Source organism: Erpetoichthys calabaricus, chromosome 7 (assembly GCF_900747795.2).
Source record: "Erpetoichthys calabaricus chromosome 7, fErpCal1.3, whole genome shotgun sequence".
NCBI lineage: Eukaryota > Metazoa > Chordata > Cladistia > Polypteriformes > Polypteridae > Erpetoichthys > Erpetoichthys calabaricus.
The window spans coordinates 15,674,621-15,702,600 of record NC_041400.2 but is presented as its reverse complement, the minus strand read 5'-3'; the positions used below and the strand labels follow the sequence as shown (position 1 = coordinate 15,702,600).

The window sequence follows — 27,980 nt, the reverse complement described above, 5'->3', positions numbered from 1 at the left end:
TTTATAAAATAATCAAAAACCGAAATCCCTCATTCATAGAAGTATTTAGACCCTTAATTCACTATCTTGTAGACACCCCTTTGGAAGCAATTCCAGCTTCAATACTTCTTGGTTGTCTCCACAAGCTTTGCAAACCTGGATTTGGACAGTCTATCCCATTATTCTTGGTTATCTTCACAAGCTTTGCAAATCTGGATTTGGACAGTCTATCCCATTCTTCTCGATTGTCTCCACAAGCTTTGCAAACCTGGATTTGGACAGTCTCTCCCATTATTCTTGGTTGTCTCCACAAGTTTTGCATGCCTGGATTTGGACAGTCTATCCCATTCTCGGTTGTCTCCACAAGCTTTGCAAACCTGGATAGGGACAGTCACTCCCATTATTCTTGGTTGTCTTCACAAGCTTTGCAAACCTGGATTTGGACAGTCTATCTTATTGATCCTGGCAGGTCCTCTCAAGCTTTGTCAGATTAGATTGAAAGTTTTTGTAAACTGCCATGTTCAGGACTTCAATAGGGTTTTGCTGGGCCACTGAAGGACACTCAGAGACTTGTTCTGAAGCCACTCTTGGTTTCTTGTTGAGAGGTGAACCATCACCCCAGTCTGAGGTTGCAGGTTTTCTTCAAGGCCCTCTCTTTACTTGGCCATATTTATCCTTCCATCAACTCTGATCAGTCTTTCAGTCACTGTGGCTGAGAGAAGCCCATAACATGATGCTGCCACCATCATGCTTCACGGTGGGATGGTATTAGGCAGGTGATGAGCAGTGCTTAGTCTTCACCAGACGTAACGCTTGAGTTTTGGCCAAAGAGTTCAATTTGTGTCCCTTCAGACTAGAGAGTCTTTCTCCTCATGATCTCACAGTCCTTTAAATGCTGTTTTGTAAACTCCAAATGGGGGTTAGCCACTCTACCATAAATTGAGGTGATCCATAAACAGAGGTTTGGAAAACAGCCACTCTACATAAACACCTCATAGATGGAGTGCTGCTGAGATGGTTGTCCTTCTGACAGGAGTCCTGGTGGTTCCAAATTTCTTGCAATCCACGATTATTGAGGCCCCTGTGCTCCTGGGAACACTCACAGCTTTACAAATGGTTTTATCCCCTGGCCCTGATCTACACCTCACCACTGTTTGATCACAGAGGTCTATAGAGAGTTCTTTGGAATTCATGGCTTGTTTTTTTTTTTTCCTAACATGAAGTCTGAATTGTGGGATCTTCTTGCATATGATGCTACGCAGACAAGATTCTACACTTCTCCAGCAACCACCCGGTATCTCATAAACGGAGCTGTGTGAAAACCCTATTCAAACGAGTCCACATTCATTGTAATACTAAGGAAACAAAAATTAATGAGAGACGCTATCTCTTCCACCTTTTCACCTCGAATAGATACTCAAAAACATTCATTAATCGGAGCTTACACAGGAGACGCCACATAACTCAGCAAACAATCGACTTAAATCAGAACCCCCACCCCACCTGGCACTCACTCCCTTATCACCACAATGTGTCAGAAGGTACAGCGCGCATCCCGACCAAGTGGGGCATCAGAATAGCACACAAACCCACGAACAATCTGCGCACAGTCCTCTTTAATGCTAAAAACAAGAAATCGACAGCAGAAACACGAAACGCAGTTTATAGTATCCCATGCAATTCTTGCTCAGCAGTATACATAGGACAAACGTCAAAAAGAATCTCAACACGTGTGCAGGAACATCGCAACGCCGTCAGAAGAAAGGACGCACTATCTTTGATCTATGCACATACTAAATCGACAGGACACACATTCAACTGGGACAACGTAAAAGTAAAATTTAAGGCCAGTACTAAAAGTGCCAGAGAGTTGGCCGAGTCTTGGCTATCAGATGAAAACGCCATCAACACACACTTGGACATAAATCCAGCATATGCTAACTTAAGAAGAACATGTACATAATAAATAAACTATACAACCCCCCCCCCCCCCTTTAATCATACGGACTTAGTCACCTATTCCCCCCCCCCCCCCCCCCCCACTTAATGTGTTGCTATATATTGCCTTTGATTCTTGTAAGTCTAAGCATTATCCTCTGATGAAGACCCCTGATAGGGGGTGAAAGCTCAGGAATAAAAACTATTTTATGATACGTGATTCATTTTTCTCCCTTCGTGGATCTCCAGCTGCAAATATATATATATATATATATATATATATATATATATATATATATATATATACAGAGAGAGAGAGAGAGAGAGAGAGAGAGAGAGAGAGAGAGAGAGAGAGATTATATTATATTATATTATATTATATTATATTAACCCTGTAATTCTTTCTACTTTGTGTCCTATGCTTGATGGGACTCCCAATCCCTGTGACCCTACTCAAAATTAAGAGTGTTTAGTAAAATGGCATCTCTCAGGGATTAATACATTGTTCCAAATACCCAAAAATATTATATTATATTATACCAGTAACAGCGTACTGCACGATAACGTGCAGTGAATACACTTGATTCCTAGTTTTCATCCTCTTTCTCTGTACATTTAGCATTTGTTTGCTCAGAGGTTGATGCCCTTGCTGCTTCCTGAGCAGATCTTCTTTTCTCCACCCTAGCGGCCCACTTCTTCTCTTCTTCCATCGGCATCTTTTAGCGTTAAAATTGATGAAGTCATTGTTTGTGTTTTAATTACTTAGTACGTTTTCTTTAATTTTTCACTTAAGCTGGCACTTAAATCTTCAATCTGCCTCAAGAATGAATTAATATATGAAGAGGTAAGGGAAGTGACAGCGAAGGTGGTAGGGATCAAAACAGCTGGCCACTGCAGAGTTGATTCTACAATAAAATAAAATAAAAATAAAAAGTGGAATGACCTTGCAGGTCAATAATCACACCAAAAGCAGATAGTAGACATCACGTAGTATATGTGTACCAAATTTCAGGTCAATCGGTCAAACGGCTATGCGTGATTTAAAATCCTGGACAGCCATGGTAGCGTATTATATAAGAAGATTAGTGTAATGACTGTACAGAATAGTAGCAGTTTTAAATCAGATGGAATCAGGAGATGGAATGTAATAGTAATAATGAGCCCAGATCAAAACAGGGAGGAAAACATTCAAATAAACAATGGCCAGGAAGTGAGACAAAATCGTATACAGACATAGTGAAAGACCCAAACACCAGAAAATTTCATGTAGCCTAAACCAAAACAAAAGATGTATACCAATGTTGAAAAACAGAAAACAATTTGTAGCCAGAAAGATCTTTTAACAATGACGAAGCTAGAGTTTTGAGTTTTAAATTAGTCCCAAACTCGGGCAGTAAAGGACGTATGACACTGACCTTTATGCCACTGTGGTAATTATGTCACACATCACGTATTTCCCGATGTCTTGCTGAGAAACAGCCTTGCAAAATTGCATCTATAAACCACAGACAATGCCGACACCAATACTAAAAACAAACTGGCATCTCAAGATGATGTATTTCAAATAAATACATCCTAAATGAAAAAGCAGACCAGGCCATTGAATTCTTTGACCTCTAAAACCCTAAAAAACATGAATAGGCTGTAAAAAGTAAATGAATAAAAGTAAAAAATGTGATATTATATTATATTATCCATCATTCCATCCATTATCCAACCCGCTATATCCTAACTACAGGGTCATGGAGGTCTGCTGGAGCCAATTCCAGTCTACACAGGGCGCAAGACAGGAAACAAACCCCAGACAGGGTGCCAGCCCACCGCAGGGCAAACACAAATACACCCACACACACAGGGACATTTTAGGATCACCAATGCACCTAACCTGCATGTCCTTGGACTGTGGGAGGAAACCCACGCAGACACGGGGAGAACATGCAAACTCCACGCAGGGAGGACCCAAGAAGCGAACCCAGGTCTCCTAACTGCGAGGCAGCAGCGCTACCACTGTGCTGCCCTATATTATATTATATTATATTATATTATATTATATTATATTATATTATATTATATTATATTATATTATACCCTGTGACCTTGTAGTTCGGATATAGCGGGTTGGATAATGGATGGATGGATGGATATATTATATTATACAAGTCCCCCTGGCACCTTTGGCGCCCAACCCCCAGTTGCGGCCAGTCTGCCACTCGCGTTGTGAAGAGGGGGGCTGAATGCATCCCAAGGAGATGCGGTCGCTCTTCTGAAACCCCCTCTTAAACGGTGATACAATGGGAAACAAAACCAGTTTTTATTTTTACCTCCTCTTTGCTCAGTCAGCTGTTGGCTTACTGCTGCTGCTGTCATGCCCTGTGATTTACATCTCGCACGGTACTTTGAACATTTAAAAGCCTGTACAGCATCTGTCCTACTCTTTGTCTTTTATTTCTGGCCCTGGGTGTGGTTAAATCTCTTGGTACTCTTGGTTAAGTCTCGTGGGACGTAAGTTCTTGATATTTTTTAGTTTATAATTTATAAACGGAATACGAATCTGAAAATCTAACAATATCAAATTAAAGTTCAATAAATTCTGAAGAGAATGATACCAAACATATATATGTAGGTTTTAAAATAAGCCCGATTAAAAGCGTGATGAAAAGTATGACATAAAAATGTCACATAAACTCGTTGCACAAAATTGTTGCACTTTTAGGCTTAGGATTTTATGTATAAAGAGTGGATAAAATAATTCAGTTTTAGGGCTGTACAGAGCCAAACTTTAACCCAGCATCATCAACTGTAAAACAGGAATCATTCCAGTACAGTAATAGAGCACCAGTTCATTACATGGTACATTCACACTCAAACTCAAACTTACAGCAAGATGATTTAAAGTCACATATCAACTTACAACTAACATAATTGGCATATAGAAGATAAGTAAACTCCAAATAGACCATGGCCAAGCTGAAGATTACTGTTTCTTCAAGAGGTGAGGTGGTAGCTTTACCAGGTGCACAACTCACAGATTACATTATTGCTCCATTTTTAAATCCAATTACAGTAATCCCTCGCTACTTCGCGGTTCACTTTTCGCGGATTCACGACTTCGCAAATTTTATATGTAAGCATATCTAAATATATAACGCGGATTTTTCGCTGCTTCGCGGGTTTCTGCGGACAATGGGTCTTTTTACTTCTGGTATTTGCTTCCTCAGTTGGTTTGCCCAGTTGATTTCATACAAGAGATGCTATTGGCGGATGGCTGAGAAGCTACCCAATCAGAGCACGCAGTTAAGTTCCTGTGTGCTGCTGATTGGCTCAGCGACGAAGTGCTGCATTAACCAAAAAGTCTCATCTCACTCATTCAGCATTAACGTGCTCTTGCTACTGCATTCAGGGGATTATCACCTTCATTGTCATAATTTTTACTGCGCAGCATATTCATCATCATCATCACGTCATATATAGCTACGTGTACTTTGCTATACAGTAAGTGTAAACTTATCTAACGATTTCATATTGCTTAGCAGTTGTCCCTGTTATTAATAGAGTAAAGGGTGGGTTGTAAACAATACAGGGAGGGTTTAAAAACGTCCAAATACACGTTAAATAATTAAATAAATATGGTGTCCCTACTTCGCGGAAATTCAGTTATCGCAGTCGGCCTTGGAACCTATCTCCCGCGATAAGTGAGGGATTACTGTAATCCAATTTAGAGATGTGGACTCATTATATTAGAAAATCACAACAGTTTCAATCCCACCTCCCTATGTTGTATGTTATTATATTATATTATATTATATTATATTATATTATATTATATTATATTATATTATATTATATTATCCATCCATCATCCAACCCGCTATATCCTAACTACAGGGTCACGGAGGTCTGCCGGAGCCAATCCCAGCCAACACAGGGCACAAGGCAGGAAACAAACCCTGGACAGGGCGCCAGCCCACCGCAGTATATTATATTATATTATATTACATTACATTATACCAGTAATGGCACACTACATGATAACGTGCAGTGAATACACTTGACTTATAGTTCTCATCCTCTTTCTCTGTACATTTATCATTCGTTTGCTCAGAGGTTGATGCGCTTGCTGCTTCTTGAGCAGCTCTTCTTTTCTCCACCCTAGCGGCCCACTTCTTCTCTTCTTTCTTCTGCATCTTTTCGCTTTAAAACTGATTAAGTCTGTGTTTGCGTTACAATTACTTAGTACATTTTCTTTCATTTTTCACTTAAGCTGTCACTTAAGTCTTCAATCTGCCTCAAGAATGATTTAAGATATGAAGAGGTAGGGGAAGTGATGGCGAAGGCGGTAGGGATGAGAATGGCGCTCGTACGTATGCGCCACATGACCGCCCTGCTGGCCACTGCCGAGAGGTGATTCTACAATCAGATAAAATAAAAAGAGGAATATAAATCATCACCCCGAAAGCGGATAGTAGACGTCACGTAGTATACGTGTACCAAATTTCAGGTCAATATGTCAAATGGTTTGCTAGCTACAGGTGATTTAAAATCCTGGGCAGACAAACAAACAGTCACGGTAGCATATTATATAAGAAGATTATATTATATTTGAAAAGGACTGGGAAGAAAAAAAAATAAAACGAAATGTACATTTCTTGGGTTTTAATTGACGCGGGGTGACGTGACGAAAGAGGAAGTGTGAGTGTGAGACGCACGAGGAGGAGTAAAGGCGCAGGAGCCACACAGACAGAGAGAGAGAGACGCCTTCAAAGACAGCACTGGACAGGAGGTGAGGAAGTTGCCCTGCAAATAATGGAAGAGTATGAGATGCAGGAGTTAGAGGAACGCGTTGATGAGCCGGAGCTCCAGTTAGAAGACATTCACACACGTGAATACAGAGGAAAGGCGCTGATGGTACACGTAGGGCTGAAGATAGCAAGTAGTTTTTAATGATTCTGTTGGCTGTCTGTGACCGGTTACTGTGGCCAGTATAATGTTGTCATTTCTTTTGCTCTGCTTACTTGTAGATAAGTTGTTTAGGAATAATCTTTACATTTCTTCCTGTTTTATCATTTAATTGAGGCCACAGGTTATTTTAGGCAGATGCCATTGAACCACGATAGCCGGCTGATGTGGCACATAGTCACGTGTGGCTCCATGTGCAGATTGGACGCATTGGCATCGAGCAGTAATGTAAAATTATGTTGGTCAAGAAAGGAGAAATTCAAACCACATCATTCAGCATAATAAAAAACTATATGTGACATCTTTCTTGACTGAGGGGCAACAGGGTTTTCTTATACATGTGTACTTTTTACTAAGAGCCCAAATACAAATAGACTTGTTATCAGAAACAATTTATTGTAGAAGCATATCGTATATCACAGTATACGTTCTTGAAGGTTTATATATCCTAGAAAAGAAACAAATCCACGCAGACGGAGTTGCATGCCTGTTGTTCAGAGTAGACTTTTGCAGGGCCGTATTTGTTCTGACACAATGCCGAGATGAACACGGGATCACTAATCTTACAAAGAGACCGCTGTCAGATTCCAGTCACCTGACTTGCTCAAAGACCCCTAACAGTATGAACATCAATTCCAGTATTCCAGTGAGGTGCATTAGCGTTGTGAAGAGTTAATGTCTGCCAGCAATGGACACTAAGCATGAAGCCTGTCTCTTGGAGGGCACCCACAAACGGCGGCCAGCCCACCTGACGGCGTATTGATAAGCACGGAGACGGCAAACAAACTGAGCTGCACAAATATGACACTCGAGCTTGGACATGAACCCAGATGCTGGGCACTATGAAGTGTAAACGCTGCATGGGATGTTTCTTTACCTCCGAAAATGAAATGAGAATAAGGACAATTGGCATTAAATTCTTAAAAAACATTATAAGTGACCATATTTCATTAAAGAAACACAAAGTACAGCGTACTAACTTTTCAGCCAAGCACAAGTGTATTGTAACAACCTACCACCTCAACTGAATCCTGTTTCCTCCTTTAATTTTTTTATTTTGTTTTTTTCCCACAACATTCAAATGCGACCCAGAGTTGCCAACATTTAATGACACACTGTGTAGTCGAATGATAAAAGCCTGGCAGTCAAAATGCTAATTTTCTATGGTAATGTGGGTTGGCCCCCACAGAAATTCATGACAAGCAGCTTATCTCTGCTGAAGCTTCTCCACAAAACCCAGGCAGACAAACAGAGGAAATTAAATAAAAGTAGAAAGAAAAAAAAAGCAAGCCAGCCACGGTTTAACAAATGCAAGCAAATTATAATGTAAATTGGAACTTACCCTGCTGACTGCGCCTCTGTGCGTAGACTACCACCACTGCAGCTAACACCACACAGCAAGCCGATGTGACAATATTGGCCATCTGTTAGAGAAACGAAGAGGCTTGTTAGTGTGTTGCAAATGTGCAGGACTGAGGCAGCGCCAGCAATCCAGGAGTGAAACATTACTTGCCTTGAGTGTATCATCAGTGAAATCATCTCCACAAGGGAATTGTGTTATCACTAGCAGGCTTTAAAGAGACAGCATTATCAGCCAAGCCCCCACCCCCCACCCTCCGGCTCTTTTGTGTGACTGGAGCTTTGAGGAAAAGTCATTCAAAAACTAAAGAACGACTTGGGCTGTTGGGGGTGGGGGGGGGGCGCTTAAAAATGGAAGGCTTGTTGGGGATCTAATGTATGTTCTGAACGATCCAAGTATTTAACTGGAATAAAATACACCACTATATACATATATAAGGCTGACTTTATTTTAAGTTGTTTTAGTCAAGAGTTTTCTTTTTGTTAACTCCCATTATATTAACCTGTCATGTCACACACAGGATTTGAAAAAATGGACCGATACATAGATAGTCAGGAAAAACTTTATATGGCACTATGCGATAGATAGATAGATAGATAGATAGATAGATAGATAGATAGATAGATAGATAGATAGATAGATAGATAGATAGATAGATAGATAGATAGATATGAAAGGCACTATATGATAGATAGATAGATAGATAGATAGATAGATAGATAGATAGATAGATAGATAGATAGATAGATAGATAGATAGATAGAAAGATAGATAGATAGATATGAAAATATATAATAGATAGATAGATAGATAGATAGATAGATAGATAGATAGATAGATAGATAGATAGATAGATAGATAGATAGATAGATATGAAAGGCACTATATAATAGATAGATAGATAGATAGATAGATAGATAGATAGATAGATAGATAGATAGATAGATAGATAGATAGATAGATAGATAGATAGATAGATGTGAAAGGCACCATATAATAGATAGATAGATAGATAGATAGATAGATAGATAGATAGATAGATAGATAGATAGATAGATAGATAGATAGATAGATGTGAAAAGCAATATATAATAGATAGATAGATAGATGTGAAAGGCAATATATAATAGATAGACAGATAGATGTGAAAGGCAATATATAATAGATAGATAGATGTGAAAGGCACTATATAATAGATAGATAGATAGATAGATAGATAGATAGATAGATAGATAGATAGATAGATAGATATATAAAGATAGATAGATATATAGATAGATAGATAGATAGATAGATAGATAGATAGATAGATAGATAGATAGATAGATAGATAGATAGATAGATAGATGTCAAAAGCAATATATAATAGATAGACAGATAGATGTGAAAGGCAATATATAATAGATAGATAGATAGATAGATAGATAGATAGATAGATAGATAGATAGATAGATAGATAGATAGAAAGATATATAGATAGATAGATAGAAAGATAGATAGATAGATAGATAGATAGATAGATAGATAGATAGATAGATAGATAGATAGATAGATGTCAAAAGCAATATATAATAGATAGACAGATAGATGTGAAAGGCAATATATAATAGATAGATAGATGTGAAAGGCACTATATAATAGATAGATAGATAGATAGATAGATAGATAGATAGATAGATAGATAGATAGATAGATAGATGTGAAAAGCACTATATATTAGAGATATTTATTTTCAAAATAATCTTTATCCAATCAAATAAAAAAATACAAACTTCAATATATTCAATTAACATACACTGAAAATACTTGAAAGAAAAATACATTTTCAGTATTCCTTTTTTAAATTCCTTTAAATGAATCCCATCAGACACTCTGTCACATCTTCTTCCCCACACACATACAGTATTAACAAGTACAACATTTAATACATCAGACTTCTACCCCCTCTTCCTCTTCCCCACTAGTCCTGAGAAGGGCGACAAGGCTGATTCCAGGACCACAGGGGATGAGGTATGAGGAAAGATGGAAGGAGTTCATACAGAGATTAAGATGAGACATGATTGAAGAGTTTAAAATTATAGAGAATTAGTCCAATGGATCAAGACTGTGGCTTTAATATAAATTCATCATGAACATGGGGCAAAGTTGGAAGCATGTTAAGAGTAAATTTCACAAAAATGTCAAGAAGTTTTCCTTCACGCAGAGAATCACAGACACATGGAATAAGTTCCCAAGTATTGTGTTGGACAGTAAGACTCTGGGGACATTTAAAACTTGACTTGATGTCATTTTGCAGGAAATAGGTGGATAGGACTGGCGAGCTTTGTTGGGCTGAACAGCCTGTTCTCATCAAAGCCTTTTGTAAAGTTTCAGATGTCCACTTAATCCTACTCAGGATCAAATGAGTCTGTCTCATGGAGTCCAGGCCATTACAAAGCCCACTCACATTCACACACATACACTCTTACTCAAATGCAAGTATGAAATTGATAGCTAACCAACCATGAATATTCTTGGAAAGTAGGAGGAAAACCTGACCACCTGAAGGAAAACCTACAAGGACACATGAAGAATATGCAACATCCAAACCAACAGTGAAGGAAAACCTAGAAAGACACATGGAGACCATACAAAACACCGATAGCAAAGGAGATCCTACAAAGGCACATGGAAACCTTACAAGGTCCACACTGAAAGCAAAGGATAACCTACAAAGACACATGGAAGCCATGCAACATCCACACTGATAGTGACTGGTGTGTTGAATGCAGTGTTTTGAAGCTCTGAGACCACAGCCATAAGCACTGTGCCACTCTGTGATAGAAGAATTTAATTTACATTGACAGTAAATAAAATTATTTTTTTGCAAGTATATTTTCAGACATATTTGCTAGTTTGCATTGTGTATTCATTTCCTGCTTCAATCAAATTAAGCTTCTGTTTGTAAATCAGATGAGCTGAATCTGTCAAAATGAAGGCTTTACATTTTCAGAATGTCATAAGGAAAAAGTAAGAGCAGCTTGCACTCTTTATGAAATAAATGGAGGAACTCATCTTTGATCGCATATTCCATTGTACTCCGAGGAACACTGATGACCTTTGCAAAATCTGCGATTGCTATCAAAATGTAACATGACTTTCAGGTGGCCGGCTATAAATGGAACACAGAAGAACGAAATCAGATACAATGAGAGCCCCTCGGAGTAGAATTACACTAGTGCCTGTAGAAAAGCCCACGTCTTATCATGCTGTGCAGTGCTGGAGCGAAACCTACACCTAACATCTTTCTTGCAGCTCCAGAAACAGACAGGCAGAAGCACAACGGAGAATTAATCAGCGTATGCATGAAGAGAGCCATCTAATTTGGGTTAATTCACTGCAAAACGTTCCATCTGGTAATTTGGCGGAACTGCAAACCACGTTAATAAAGTTGATTGTCTGTTTTATCCTGCCACAAATATCGTTTAATGTGACAGCGTTCAACCAAGTGATTTTGTAAAAGTCACTCACCATTAGCGGAACTCATTGAATGTCACCATAAGGTGACTTCAGGAAACCAGCTCTTAATTTCCTTATTATGCCTCAGATTCATAAAGGAACATCTGCAGAACAAGTTAATCGACCTTTACCAGGGTTGGAACGGCCTGCGCTTTTATTTCGTTTCATTTTCTTGGGATGGCACAAGGGTGCAGCGCTTAGAGATGTCACCTTGCAAATTCAGAGTGTGAGCTTTGGAGCCAACACATTTTCCCAATGTCTAAGAACTCCAGTTTGTTCATAACCAACAACCAAATATCATAATAACTACAATACAATACAATACAATTCATTTTTGTATAGCCCAAAATCACACAAGAAGTGCCACAACGGACTTTACCAGGCCCTGCCTCTTGTCAGCCCCCCAGCCTTGACTCTCTAAGAAGACAAGGAGAAACTCCCAAAAAAAACCCTTGGAAGGGAAAAAATGGAAGAAACCTCAAGAAAGGCCGTTCAAAGAGAGACCCCTTACCAGGTAGGTTGGGCGTGCAGTGAGTGTCAAAAAGAAGGGGGTCAATACAATACAATACACAGAACAGAACAAATCCTCAATACAGTATAAAAATAAAAATATTACAAGTACGGAGCAGAATTTTAACAGTAGATGATATCCTATAATATGATTTGGATTTGTTTAGAGTCCTGGAGACCGCAGCCATTAAGCTGCCTCCCCCTATTGCCCATTTCACAGTTGAGTCAATGCTGGGCCAGCCAATCCGATGAAAGGACCCTTCTACCCCACGATTTCTGTGATCCTCCATCAGGGATAACTTTACCTTAGGCAGTCAACAACAAATAAGAAGTAAATACTGTTGGATTGGTTTAGAAATGTAACACTCAAATTTTTCCTACCCAAATTTAAGCAAAATTACGTCGTGGTTGCCTCCAGACATATATTTTACATCTGGATTCAGTGAGACTAGCACTTGCCTTATGTCCGTTGGTGCCAGCCTAAACAGCGGGTCTCACAAAATGGATTAGGTGGGTGTAATAATTGATAGAATGAGTCATAATATAGTTGCACAGGTGCCTAAAGGCCGTGTCACATTAGATGACTTTTCGGGGTGATATTCAGTCATATCCTTCATTTTCATAATCTGAATGAGTCGGCAGCAGTCAGTGGGGTGTTCCCATGGTTGACAGTCACGTAATATGACATGCCCAGCAACTCACTACCAACTACTCCAGGACTCACTCCATCAAAATCAAACAGGATTGATTTGCAGACCCACATTCAAACTCTATACAGGGAGTAGCCACGGTGTGACCCCTGAACTGTTAAGTACACGGCAGCAGCGCTAACACAGCGTATTTAGCAATTCTTAACAAATTTATATTAATTGTGGCCTTAAAGGGAATTGAGGATAAAATACAGGCTGTCACAAAAGGGGGTGAGCAGGACTGCGTTTCAACGCCAGCTCTTAGTAGGTATATTTGACAGGCCCAACGATTTTCAGTCAATTAACTTGGTCCGACATTAAGCTCTGCAACTGTGGCCAGCAAGTCGGTCAAACCTCATGACTATTTGTCCTGTGGTCCATGATCTGCAAATTTTTTAAGTAATAGATGCCTATATTTTTATTATTTTGCCCAGACAAACAAGATGAACTTAAATAAAGGACACTTGACTGGACAATTTAACATCAAAGCATTTTCTTTTCCTGAATTGTATCACCTTTAAACATCTGTGCAAACAGTGCAGAAGACCAGGATGATGCCTCAGGCCGTATTGATTATTTTAATAGCCTGGGAAACGGACATACGTAAACAGATGAAAAACTGTGAGTGAAGTCATCCATTATATTTATAAGCAGCCAATCAAGTGTGTGTAACATCACATGTTCTGAAACCCCATGTGAAATTGTAAAATAAATATGGGTTGTCCGAGCGACGTCAGGAGAGGGCGAAAGCTGCGTCAGGAAAGGAGCACAAGAGACATGTAGATAGATAGATAGATAGATAGATAGATAGATAGATAGATAGATAGATAGATAGATAGATAGATAGATAGATAGATAGATAGATAGATAGATAGATAGATAGATAGATAGATAGATAGATAGATAGATAGATACTTTATTAATCCCAAGGGGAAATTCACAAATGTAACTGTTTTCGTGTGATCGTCAGAGGAAGCATTTCACGAATTACATCTTTTGCTATGTCAAAAGCCATTCCAGGACAATTCCCAATCCTTGACATTTTCTGTCAGCATTTTCTAAAGACTATACATATATCCAGATTTTGCTCTTTCTTTTTACCCCGTCTTCTATTGGTATCATTATTCTTTAACCAGTAACGGCGCACAGCACATTATGAATACACTTGACTTGAGCATGCCTAGTTTTCATCCTCTTTCTCTGTACGTTTATCATTCATTTTCTCAGAGGTTGATATGCTTGCTGCTTCCTGAGCAGCTCTTCTTTTCTCCACGCCAGCGGCCCGCTTCTTCTCATCTTTCGTCAGCAACTTTTCGCGTTAAACCTGTTTAAGTCAGTGTTTGTGTTGCATTTACTTAGTACGTTTTCTTTAATTTTTCACTTAAGTTGGCACTTAAGTCTTCAATCTGCCTCAAGAATGACTTAAGATATGAAGAGGTAGGGGAAGTGAAGGCGAAGGAGGTAGGGAATGAAAACGGCGCCCGTATGCATGTGCCACATGGCTGCCCTGCTGCCCGTTGCCAAGAGTTGATTCTACAATAAAATAAAATAAAAATAAAAAGAGGAATAACCTTGGAGGTCAATCATCACCCCGAAAGTGGACCATAGACGTCACGTAGTGTATGTGTACCAAATTTCAGGTCAATTTGTCAAACGGTTTGAGAGCTACAGGTGGTTTAAAATCCTGGACAGACAATCGAAAAGCCATGGTAGTGTATTATATATAAAGATAAATACCAGGTTGCTTCTAAATTTTCTATACTTTGTATTTACATCTAGAGTGACTGAAATGATACATTAAAAATTAAGACACCTGTATGGGGAGTAGCCATATTGCATGCCCCATATGGTTTATCAAGACAAGCAGAGCATATAGTTTGCTTGGTAAGTGGGACTTTTTTTATTGTGTCACGATGTACGCCGTATGTTTGTAAGTAGAGACTCCTACAGAATATTGTGAGAATGTATTAAGGCTCCATTGTCTATTGCCCAGTATGGGCTGGACGGTCTCATGGCCTTGGAACCCCTGCAGATTTTGTGTTTTTTCTCCAGCCCTGTGGAGTTTGTTTTTTTGTTTTTTCTGTCCTCCCTGGCCATTGGACCTTACGTTTTTCTTTGTTAATTAATATTGCCTAATTTTATTTTTATATTTTTTCTTTCTTCATCCTGTAAAGCACTTGAAAATGAAAATGTGCTATAGAAATAAATGTTGTTGTTGTTGTCTATTTAAGGATATTTAGGTAAGTAAAGCTCCTATAGAATATCCATCCATCCATTTTCCAACCCGCTGGATCCGAACACAGGGTCACGGGGGTCTGCTGGAGCCAATCCCAGCCAACACAGGGCACAAGGCAGGAACAAATCCCAGGCAGGGTGCCAACCCACCACAGGACACACACAAACACACCCACACAACAAGCACACACTAGGGCCAATTTAGAATCGCCAATCCACCTAACCTGCATGTCTTTGGACTTTGGGAGGAAACTGGAGCGCCCGGAGGAAATCCACGCAGACACGGGGAGAACATGCAAACTCCACGCAGGGAGGACACGGGACGCGAACCCGGGTCTCCTAACTGCGAGGCAGCAGCACTACCACTGCGCCACCGTGCCGCCCTCCTATAGAATATTGTGGGACATATTCTTCATTGTCTATTTAAGGGTATCTATGCGGAATTCTAAGTAAAATATTGTGGGGTGACTGACAATTAAGCCTTTGCCTGTCTACAGGATCTCTGTGTGTGCATCTGTACGCATTGTGGTAAGCAGCCCGGGCACAGACAGGCAGACACCGATGGTTCAAACCCAAACACACGTTTATTCAGTTCTACTACGCACAACCCAGTGCCCCTGCACCAAGCACCCTCAGTCCAGGCTTCTTGCAATGCCTTCCTTCACTGCCTCCACTCCGAGCTTCATCCACTTCCACCCGACTCCAGCTGTTGAATGGAGGGAGGCGGCCCCTTTATTGTTCACCCGGACGTGCTCCAGGTGCCTCCCGATGAACTTTTGCCAGCATTCCCTGGTGTGGCGGAAGTGCCAGCTGCGTGCCCGGAAGCACTCCGGGTGTCCCTGGTCTTCGTCTCCCCAGCACTTCTGGGTGTAGCGGAAGTGCTGAGGACCAGGGCTCTCCAGGAATTCGGGCGCCCCCTGGTGGTGAGCATGAGCCCCTATAGGGTTGAGCTTCTATGCTCCTTTCCCGTGGTCCCCATAGCCACCAGGGCGGTTGCCCCCTCGTGGTCCGGATGAGGCGTAATCCCTCTTCCAGGCCTTCTGGGCGTCCCGGCTGGGTACCACTCCCAGCCGCACGCCACAGTGTGTTAATCTTAAGGTGTAAGAGTAACTGACTTTTGGAGTCTAACAGATCCCACAATAATTCACTATTTGAGACTTCTTTCAGTAATACACTGCATCTGTTGGGATGGGCCAGCTACCTCTTAAACTATGCCTATGGACAGTACATCAATAAAAGAAAGCAAAAAATTTCAGAGACTGTAAAAGAAATAATAGACCAATTTCAAAGCTTTATGAAATCAAAGAAAAAGGCAATTTTACCGAAAGAATAGAATAAATCGATGGACAACTAAACCCGCCAATCTCATTCATTAAAGTCTTAAAAAGTTTCAAAAAGTTGATCCTGTGATTCTTCTGTAAAACAAAAGAAAAAAAAGTGTGTTTAAGGCCTGCAGACAGAATAAAGCTTTTAAAAAGGTGTAAGAGAAAATGTACACTGAAACATTTCTCAGTGGCATAATGTCCTCAGGCCAGATTCATCGAAATTCATGATTTTCAACCATTTCAAAATACAATACATCAAACAAACAAAAAAAAAAGTACAAGAGCTTAGATTTCCAATCCAACAGTATGGCACAGAGAGGAGAACAAGAAGGAGGAGAGGTTATTAATGCTCGTGGTGTTTGTGCTTATTCATCCAGAGACACAGAGCCTATCCCAGCAACGCAGTCCCGGAAAAGACGACAAATTACTGCAAGGCATCTGTGACGTTACTGCTTTACGTGCCAGTAAGGCACGGCCCCACTGGAAGCTCTTTAAAGTAAGTAACAGACTTCCATTGTTAATTTCAATTTATTACTAGCTATGCTATCTGTCTAAGAAGACTTGGAGTCTAAATAATCAATGTCGGCCTCAGCGTTAACGTCTGCAGTGCACATAGACGTGAACACATTTACCGTACGACAGAAGAAGAACCCACAATTGCCTCTGAAATATCTTGAAACTGACCCAAGTGATCGGCACCCATTGTTGTTTTGTTTCGTATTTAATAAAAATCAGACTTTGGTTTAGAGTTTTGATTCAACAGAATATTTCAAATAATAAAAAAAATAGCATGGAGAAAAATGATAGGACCCTCCGCCTAATATTTTGACGAACGTTTGGAGTTTGCAGTCACTGCACACCTAGAGCTCTCCATGAGACTTCTGCACTTGACTACAAGTCGTCTGGCCTACTCGTCCTGAGCAAACTACTCCAGATGTGTCAGGTGTGAAGGGGTCTTCTCTAGGCTGCATGTTTCAGTTCTTTCCGTAGATGTTCCACAGGATTCAAATCAGGGCTCATAGAAGGCCACTTCAGAACAGACTGATGTTTTCTTCTTAGCCATTCTTGGGTGCATTTCGCTGTGTTTTTGGTTCCTTATCCTGTTGATGGATCCATGAGCTGTGACTGAGACTTTGTAACAATGGCTGTATATTTCACACCAGAATGTCTTGACCATCTTGAGATTTCATAGTTCCCTGCACAAACTCAAGGCACCCCAGGCCAGATGCAGCAAAGCAGCCACCAAAACATAAGCGAGCCTCCTCCATGTGTCACAGAGGGTATGGAGTTCTTTTCTTTGAAAGCTTCTTTTTTTTATCATTTTTGGGTGGAGTATTACTTTAATAAACTGAGTGGATTTTCCTCTTATTTGTCAAACTTCTTATGTTCTTATGTATCCAGGATCACTCAGAAACTATTTCTGAAATTGGCATCTGACAGCCTACCAGCATGTAAATGAAAAAAAAAAAAATTCTTCAGTCCGATTACACTAAAGCAGGGCATGTGAAATGTTCAAAAGAAAAAAGAAGAAACCGCTGTTACATTCCAGCAGATTAAACGACCGAGGAACTTTGAAATTCATTTAACTTTGCATGAAGGTTTACTTCTTTTCATTTTGAAGAGAAAATAAAAAGGCTTTCCAGCTGCTAAAAGCTGGTTTACATTTGGCACCAGGGGCATAGAAGGGTGGCACGCAAAATGTAAATTGGCAGACCACTTGAGCACACTTTGTCGGAAACAAAAAATATATCATAAAAATATATAATCCATTAAAACTTTAGTAAAAGAAATAAACCTAATGTTAATAAAATAAATCCTACAGGGGTTATCAATGGATGTTTACATAAGTATAATTTAAAAAAATCTCAGAAAAAAAATACATATACATATATTACAAACACACACACACGTACAGTACATACACACACACACACACATATATATATATACACACACATATATATACTGTATATATATATATATATATATATATATATATATATATATATATATATATATACTATATATATATATATATATATATATATATATATATATATATATACACTGTATATATGTTGTGACAATGGGGCGGCACGTTGGCGCAGTGGTAGTGCTGCTGCCTCGCAGTAAGGAGACCCGGGTTCGCTTCCTGGATGCTCCCTGTGTGGAGTTTGTATGTTCTGCCCGTGTCTGCGTAGGTTTCCTCCGGGCGCTCCGGTTTCCTCCCACAGTCCAAAGACATGCAGGTTATGTGCATTGGCGATCCTAAATTGTCCCTAGTGTGCATGTGTGTGTGTGCCCTGTGGTGGGCTGGCACCCTGCCCAAGGTTTGTTTCCTGCCTTGCGCCCTGTGTTGGCTGGGATTGGCTCCAGCAGACCCCCGTGACCCTGTAGTTAGGATATAGCGGGTTGGATAATGGGTGGCTGGGTGGATTGTGACAATACCACTTGGTAGTATGCCAGCCACCAAACCCGACACAGACAGACGCAGGAGACACACTTATAAAAGCACAAATGTTTTATTTTTTTTCACCTTGTGGGAAACGCCTTCCCCATTTCCTACAGGCACAACACAGTCCCACAAGCACAATACCACACAATAGTAATTCTTCTTCTTCTTCTCTTTTTACTCCTCCATTCCACCTCGGCAAGCTTCGTCTCCCTCTTCCCGACTCTGGCTCACCGAGTACTGTCTGCTGGTCCCTTAAATAAGGCACCTGAAAGTGCTCCAGGTGCTTGTTGCCCCACTTCTGGCTGCACTTCCGGGTGTGGTGGAAGAACTGCTCAAACAGGCTCAGAAACAGCTGCAGCACCCCCTGGTGGCAACTCATGATGCCACCAGGGCTGTATCTAACTCCATCTCCCATGAAACCCTGTGGGCTGAGGTACCGGTAAGGATCCTGGCCTTCTGTGACAATGTGTGTGTATATATTTTTTTTTTGTTCTTTATTTCGCCTTATACAATTTCTTGTATTAGGAATTTGTTCGTTTTCACATACCCCAGAGTGCAGGGACGGCCATTGTACAGCACCCATGGAGCAATTACAGGTTAAGGGTCTTGCTCAAGGGCCCAACAGAGTAGGATCTCTTTTGGCAGTGATGGGGATTCGAACGGGCAACCTTCGGGATACCAGCGCAGAACCTTAGCCTCAGAGCCACCACTCCGTCCAAATGTATATATATATATACATACACACACACACACATATACTGTATATATATATATATATATATATATATATATATATATATATATATATATACATACACATATATATGTATATACACACATATGTATATATATATATATATATATATATATATATACACACATATGTATATATATATATATATATATATATATATATATATACACACACACACATACTGTATATATATTTTTAGGGCTTTATTCAGCAGCAGTGATTTATCTTCTTTTACAGGTATGTGCAAATAAAAAATGAATCCACCTTCATTGCCCTTGGAAAGCAGAGTGTGCCAGGCACATGGAAAAGAATTATATATACTTTGATTTTCTTTCTTTTTTTTCCTTTCATCCTCAGGACTAAAAGTAAGCTCAAATCTGGTGGCTTGGTTTCTGTTCTCAGTCACACTTTGAAGAACTTTGCTCCCTCTTTTTTCTTTTCATTTGCATGTTTTAGTTTTTCAGGTTCTTTGATGATTTTTTATTTCCAGAGCATGCTGGGTACTCTCGGTTCTCTATTCTCAGTTTAAGATTTTAACTTTCATTGCCTTATATCATACACGCACGCCTGGACAGTCTTTATTATAGATGATCCTTCATTTCCTAAACCTGCTTATCCAGTTCATCATCCTGGGAGGTTTAGCCTATCTAACCAGCATTGGGTGCAAGATGGGAAACATCTTAGAATAACAGGAAAGGTGTTTGGAATTGACTGGGCAGAATTACGGGACTCAAGCAATCCAGAGCTCAGGGAATGTGGACAAAGATTTTCCTTTCCACTTCCACCCTCTTCCAATGACCAGTCTCCCTTCCACACCATCACTACTACATCAACAACTCCTACCATGTCAACGGAATTGGCCAGTGACAAGTGCGCTTCTGACCATCAGTGTGGACCATCCATAACTGAAGACCACGTAAGGGGACAACTGAGGAGGCTTCACACAGGAAAAGCTGCAGGACCAGATGGAGTCAGCCCTCAGGTTCTTAAGGCCTGTCCTGACCATGTTTGTGGTGTCCCCTGGCATCTGTTCAGTCTGTCACCTAAGGCTTCAGAAAGTGCCACTGCTATGGAAAACAACAGGCATTGTTCCTGTTCCAAACTGGACAACTACAGACCAGTGGCACTTACATCTCACATCATGAAGACCTTTGAGAGAGTGGTCTTGGACTTAGCAAGCAAAGCAAAGCAAGTTTATTTATATAGCACCATTTGCACCAATAGACAATTCAAAGTGTGTTACATGATAAGGATAAAATGCAATAAAGAAATAAAATACAACGAAATGATGGTTAGAGAGAGACAGTAAAATGATGGGAAAGTAAAAACAACACGTAAAATGAAGAGAATAAAATGGTAACACAGCAGCAATGTCACCATTCCACAACGAGCTAACATCAAGTTCATGTGCAAATTGGGGAAATCAACTAGCGGCTAGTCACTTGTTGTGACTGGTCTACAGACATGCGCTCCCCTCCACGACAATGTGGGGGTAATTCAATCTCCCACTCTCCCTCTATATCACAATTCCAGGACCTTTTTAGACTGCTCCTTGCAGTGTAGCACAGTACGTACTCAGTCAAATGCACAGAAAAATAGGAATGTTTTTAAATCTGATTTGAAAGCTTCTGCTGTTGGGGCATCTGTAACATGTTTTGGCAGATTATTCCATTTTTGTGTTGCATAACGGCCATTTCACCCTGTTTGGATGTCACTCTGGGTATAACCAGCTGTCCGGCCCCTAAGGATCTAAGAGGTCTGTTGGGTCCATAAATGGTTAGCATCTCTGTGACGTATTCTGGGCCTACACTGTTTAGTGACTTATATACTAAAACCAGCATCTTAAAATTAATCCAATAGCTCACTGGAAGCCAGTGTAATGATCTTAGTACTGGAGTAATGTGTTCTCTTTTCTTCATTTTGGCAAGCATTAATAGTCTTTTTTTGGGCAGGCATGAGAAAAGAGCACTGCAGTAATCTACTCTGATAAAAATAAAGGCATGGATAAGTTTTTCCAAGTCTGTTTTTGACTTCAAACTTGGACTCTATGAGTCCTCTAGAGGTAGACTACCTGGACCCACTGCAGTTTGCATATCGCACAAAGACTGGAGTGGAGGATGTGATTGTCTGTCTGCTCCACAAAGCTTATTCTCACCTGGACAAAGCTGGCAGCACTCTGAGGATGATGTGTTTTGATTTCTTCAGCACCTTCAATGCCATCCAGCCATCCCTGTTAAGGGGTAAACTCAAGAGATCTGCAGGTGGGTGACCCTGTGGTGCCCTGATGATGGATTATCTGTCAGGCAGACCGCAGTGTGTGAGACTCAAGGACTGTGTGAGCAACACTGGGGCACCACAAGGAGCAGGCCTGTCTGCTTTACTCTTCACTCTGTGCACCTAAGACTAGAAATATGACAGCAGGTCAGGTCACCTGCAGAGATTCTCAGAGAATTCTGTACTTATGGGCTGTATCTATAAAGAGGATGAGGCAGAGGAGAGGAGGTTTCTTGGTGCAAAGAGAATTGTCTGCATCTTAACATCAGCAAAACCAAGGAACTGGTTATTAACTTTCAATACACCAAAGGGCCTCTGCATCCGGTCACAATTCATTAATTGATCAATTACATGCGGTCGGACGTCGTCCAAATAGACATTATGTGGCGCATCGCTGTGCTTAGATTTTGCAAACAACAGCCAAATACAAAAACGTGTGCAATTTTAGAAAGTTAGAGCCGACATCAAGTTCTCAGAACAATAATAAATTCAATAAAGCATAAGCCATGGTAGGATTTTTTTTTTATGGAAAGTGTGACTTTTTCATGCAATTTGCAATTTAAGAAAAGATTGTTACTGTTGGCTGACAGCCACTGTGAAACAACTGAGGTATTAATTCTCAAAAGTTTTGCTTCAGTCAGGCTAACGCTACACTTGAGTATTGTGCCATCGATAGCTGATGACGAATAAATGATGTTGGCAGATCGTGGAGTTTGACATCTTTTGCCAGTGACAGCTGATGATAAATCTGACACTTGGCATAATGTTATAGTCTATCATAGTGCCAACACGGGTGGATGACAGATAAGTGACCATTACTAAAATGTGAAATCCCATTATTGTGCCAATGCTGGCTCATATCAAATCGGTGATATTTGATTAGGCATTGCATTGCATTATTTTACAGATGGTAAAACTTTTCATTCTGTTATAATACCAACTGCTAGCTAATAGCAGACATTTAATGGTTCATAAAATGTTATGTTTTGTGTTGTGCCAGTCCTATCTGATTACAAATTAGTGACCATTGCCAAAGTGTGAAATTCCACCATTGTTTGAAGACTGGCTGGCTGCAAATCTAGGACAATTGGTAAAATGATGCATTCCATTATTGTGCACACACTGGCATGTTAAAAATACATAATCATTAATAAAACAGAGCGTTCCGTCATTGTGGCAGCATAGACTGATGAGTCCTAAGTGGCTATTGTAACTGCAACATCCCATTGTGGTGACAACGCTGGCTCGTTTCAAACAGGTGACATTTGGTAAAATATTGTGACAACTGGTAAAGCAATGCTGGCTGATAACAAATAGGCAACAAACATGTTGGACAATTACTGTATTCCATCAATGTGCCAATAGTGGCACGTGACAAATATGTTAACAGATTGAAAACATTGTTCTCCGCCACTGTGCCAGTGGTTGTTGATGACAAATATGAAATCCTTGCCAAAATATGAAATTCCATCATTGTGCCAGCACAGGCTCATGCCAGACAGTTGAGAACTGGTAAAATTCTCGTATGCATTTCTGCATCTAAATCTGTCTGTGACAAATATGTCTGAACTCATACCATGTTGTCTTCAGCCATTGTGTTAGTGCTAGATGATGACAAATATGTAACTGTTATTGATACCAGACTAGGTGGAAAGGCAGTTAACGTAGAATGAGCTAAATTATTACAGAAGGACTTGGACAGCTACAGGCTTCGGTAGATTTGTGACATTCATTCATTCATTCAATCATTTTTTTACCACCACTTATTAGAAGTCGGGTCACAGGGGCAACAGGAGGCCTATACGTCCTTTTCCCCAGCCACACTTGCCTACTCTCTTGCCAACCCTAACCCTAACCCTAACTGTGGTATCCCAAGGCGTACCCATGCCATCTGGGAGATATAATCCTTCCAATGAGCCCTGGGTCATCCCCAGGGTCTCCTCCTAGCTGGTCATGCTCGTTAAACCTCCACAGGGAGGTGTCCAGAAGACACCTGTATCAAATGCCTGAACAACCTCAGTTGGCTCCTCCCAAAGTGGAGAATCAGTGGCTCTACTCCGAGACTCTCCCAGATGTCTGTGCTCCTCACCTCATCTGCAGAGAAAGCTCATTTTGGCCGCTTGTACCCACGATCTGATTCATTACCCAAAGCTCAAGCCCCTAGGTAAGGGTAGGGATGTAGATCAACTGGTAAATCGAGAGCTTCACCAACTGACACAGCTCCTTCTTCACCACTACAGATCGGTATAGCAACCACATAACTGCAATTGCTACCTCAATCCATCTGTCGAACTCACCATATCTTTTCCCCTCACTTGTGAACGAGACCCCGAGGTACATAAACTCCTCCACTTGAGGCAGTAACTCACCTCCCACTCGGAAAGGACAGTCCACCTTTTTTTTCTATTGAGGACCATGGCCTCAGATTTGGATGTGCAGATCCTCATCACTGCCACTTCACTCTCGGTTGCAAACTGTCCCAACGCGTGCTGGAACTCACAGCCCGATAAAGCTAACAAGACCACATCATCTGCCTAAAGCAGTGACATGTGCTAGATTTGTGGCAGACGAAATTTAATGTAAGTAAAGGTGAAGTACAGGGTAGCGCAAGGAAATGGGAAATTTTTGGAACTAGGTGTTGGGACCAATACGATCTTCTTTAGAACCCCTTGCCATTAGTTATAATGGAGAAGTGGAGTGGTGCGCAATGAGCGTTTGCTGTGAAAGTGTTTTATTAGAATGGTGATGGTGTGACAAAGGGAATTTCTGCATCATTACCAGTTAGGACGTCATGATCGTGTCCTCTCTGCTCATGCGATTACAACATGGGTGAGTAATTTCAAAGAAACGGGTTGAGTCTGAAAAAAGAAGTCCCCTGGTGGAGCCACAATCGATGACATCTCTTCGACGATTGTTTGGAAAGCGCGTCATTTCATACAACGGTGACATTCCATGGCCTCCAAGATCCCCAGATGTTTATGATTTTTTTCTGTGGGGACATCTTAAAACCTAAGTGTACCACACACGTTCTGCACCCATTGCTGAATAAATAAAGGTAAAGTTCCACTTCCAGTTAGTGGAAATAGCCCAAAAGTTGATAGAAATCTACGTTTTGTACCTAATACTTGTATGCAAAATTTGGTTGACCTAAGTGAAAGCCTACTTAAGTTATCGTGTTTACACACACACACCACATGCAGACAGACACACGGACATAATTTCCAAAAATTGTATTTTCGGACTCGGGGAAGTCTAAAACGTCGAGATTCATTAAAATCTCGACATTGAATTTTTGGTCGATTACAGTACTTTCCCTATATGTTGTATATGAGAAAGTAAAATGAAGGATTGAAGAGGAAATCGCTGGCATTCCTCTTGATGTGTTACATTGAGCAATGCAGAATTTCCACAACAGGCTGTCAGAATGTGTAGGAGAAATGGACAACATCTTTATGATGTTTTCTTTAAAACATAAAATGAATATTGAAAGAATATTGAATACCGTCATTAACTACATATCCTATAAATACATTTTATCATTAAATGTATTTTGTAATGTGTTTATTTGTGCATTGAAAATCAATTGAAAATTTCCCGTTTCCCTGCGCCACCCTGTATTACGTGTATGAACCAGAAATTTTAGATTTGAATACACAATGGAAGGTCTGAAAATTGAAAATAACCCTTAGCAGACACAGCTAAGTGTCGTGAAGTAGGTGTCCCAAAGCACATAAATCCCAACAAGTTCCAAAAGCACTAATAAGAGCAAGCACCAAATCTTTACAAAGTAAAAAGTTGATTTCCACCAAATGCTCCTCTAAAACAAGGAAGCACCATGGACCCCAAGAAAACACACGTGTCCCAAAACACTAACATTAACCCTAAATCTCAAAACAGTAATCCAGAAATGTAGTCAAAAACAGAGCAGAAAGGTTCAAAAACACACCAACTGCCTAGGACTTTCAAAATGAACCACCAGGAACTGTGGGAGACCCTCTGGATTTAAAGGGCAGCTCCTGGCAGTAAATGGCAGGTGGCCCCACTTCTGGATGGACCACCCGTAAAGCACATGGACCGTATCACATATGAGGAACGTTCAAAAAGTTTCCGTAGTTTTTTCAAACTCAGTTTATTAAGAATTTCATAAACAAATGACATCACTTTTCTACATAGTCACCTTCCTTTGTGATGCAATTTTCCCAGCGTCGAACTAACTTTTTAATACCATCAGCAAAAAATTTTTTGGTTGAGTGCATAGCCACTGATGCACCGTAACCAGCCTCTCCTTGAAATTCACTGCTTTGGATATATGGCCGCTTTGAATATATGGATCGTCACACACGTGCGAGTAGGAGAACATTGTATGGACCAAGCAAAGGTAATTCCATGCCAGGCCAGGGGGTGGCAAGGTGCACTAAACCTTCTCCTGTTATCTCTACAGACCAGTCATGGAAAAACCTGTCTGATTCAGAGCGGATGACGTCGCTTCCGGCACCCAGCTTTGACGTCATTTCCAGTTCTGGTACCCAGAAGAGTGTCACTTCCGGTTCCGGCGCCCAGAAGAATGTCACTTCTGGCGCACAGGCTGTCGTCAGAAGAACATCACTTCTGGTTCCCCAACGTCACTTCCGGTTCCTACACATCACGTCCGATCCCTTAAAACCGCCATCTTGGCAAACCCTCACCAGTTCTGTTTTGGATTCAGCCTTGTGAACATCTGTGTTCCTTTAAAAGCCTTTTGCAGCCTGGGAAATTATACGGGTCCTCCCTGCGTGGAGTTTGCATGTTCTGTGCGGGTTTCCTCCAGGCGCTCCGGTTTCCTCCCACAGTCCAAAGACATGCAGGTTAGGCGGATTGGCGATTCTAAATTGTCCCTAGTGTGTGCTTGGTGTGTGGGTGTGTTTGTGTGTGTCCTGCGGTGGGTTGGCACCCTGCCCGGGATTGGTTCCTGCCCTGTGTTGGCTGGGATTGGCTCCAGCAGACCCCCGTGACCCTGTGTTCAGATTCAGCGGGTTGGAAAACGGATGGATGGATGGATGGGAAGATGTAAATGACAAAAAGAAGAAACAGAACCCTGAGTAACGACTGCATTCCCAGATTGAAAGCCCAGAAGTCGTACATAAAATGAGCCACTCTTCCTCATCCAAGGGTGAGAGTCGAGATGTGGAGGGAGAAAGCTCATGTGGAGGCGTGAAACAAGATGGAAGAGGAGAAAGGGAGCTTTGTTAATGACAAATACTGTTAAAGAAAGCCAGTGAACGGGTCTCTGGCTAATTAAAAAGAACTTTTATTAATCCCTAAGCCGTGTTTGGTGGAGTTGTGTTGGTGTTCGGTTCTCCCTGGTGCCCTCTTGTGGTCACAGCTGTTTGTAGGGCTCATAAAAGAAGCTACTCCGGATATTTTCTTGAGAGGTATCTATTTGTTTAATTTTTGAATGCAACAGAATGTAGGAGAAATTCTAAAGTTGGCAAGAAAAGTAAGTCATATTTTTTTTAAGTAGCCTAAGAAATTTTATGAATCATCTAAAAACGGCCAGGTATTATCCTGTATTTTAAAATTCAACATCAACTCATATCTCATCCACCTCCAAATTCCAGTTTATTTTTCCAACTTCTGACACGGCACTGAAATTCCTTCTCCTTTTTCAAAAAAAAAAAGGCCATGATCACATTTCACATAGGCACAAAGCCCTCTGAAATTAAATCTGTAAATATTTTTACTGAGTTGCGTTTCCTTTTCCAGACACTGCTGTCGGAGATGAGTTAAGAGGTTGTCTCAAAAAAGAACAAAAAAAAAAAAACCACGAGTTTCCATCGCCTGCAAATGAATTCCTTGCCGTTGAAGGTTTAAATTACCAACAGGTATCTGCCCAAGGGAACGCACGACTATAAGTATAATAAAAAAAAGAAAAAAAAACTTTTCACTTCTCCTAATTTAAAGTGACCACAAGCCGTAACACAACCCGCTTCAGTAACAGACTTTGCCAACTGAAAATCTAAAGGCTTTC

At 40.6% G+C, this 27,980-nt stretch overlaps 1 protein-coding gene across 1 annotated transcript in view; it reads right to left on the bottom strand.

Moving 5' to 3' along the window:
- Window positions 1-27,980, bottom strand: part of cntfr (ciliary neurotrophic factor receptor) — a 766,412-nt gene that overhangs the window by 374,992 nt on the left and 363,440 nt on the right. Inside the window, exon 4 of the mRNA XM_028805014.2 lies at window positions 8,216-8,297. Within this exon, the coding sequence (XP_028660847.1) occupies window positions 8,216-8,297 (82 nt within the window). The remainder of the gene's footprint in view (window positions 1-8,215; window positions 8,298-27,980) is intronic.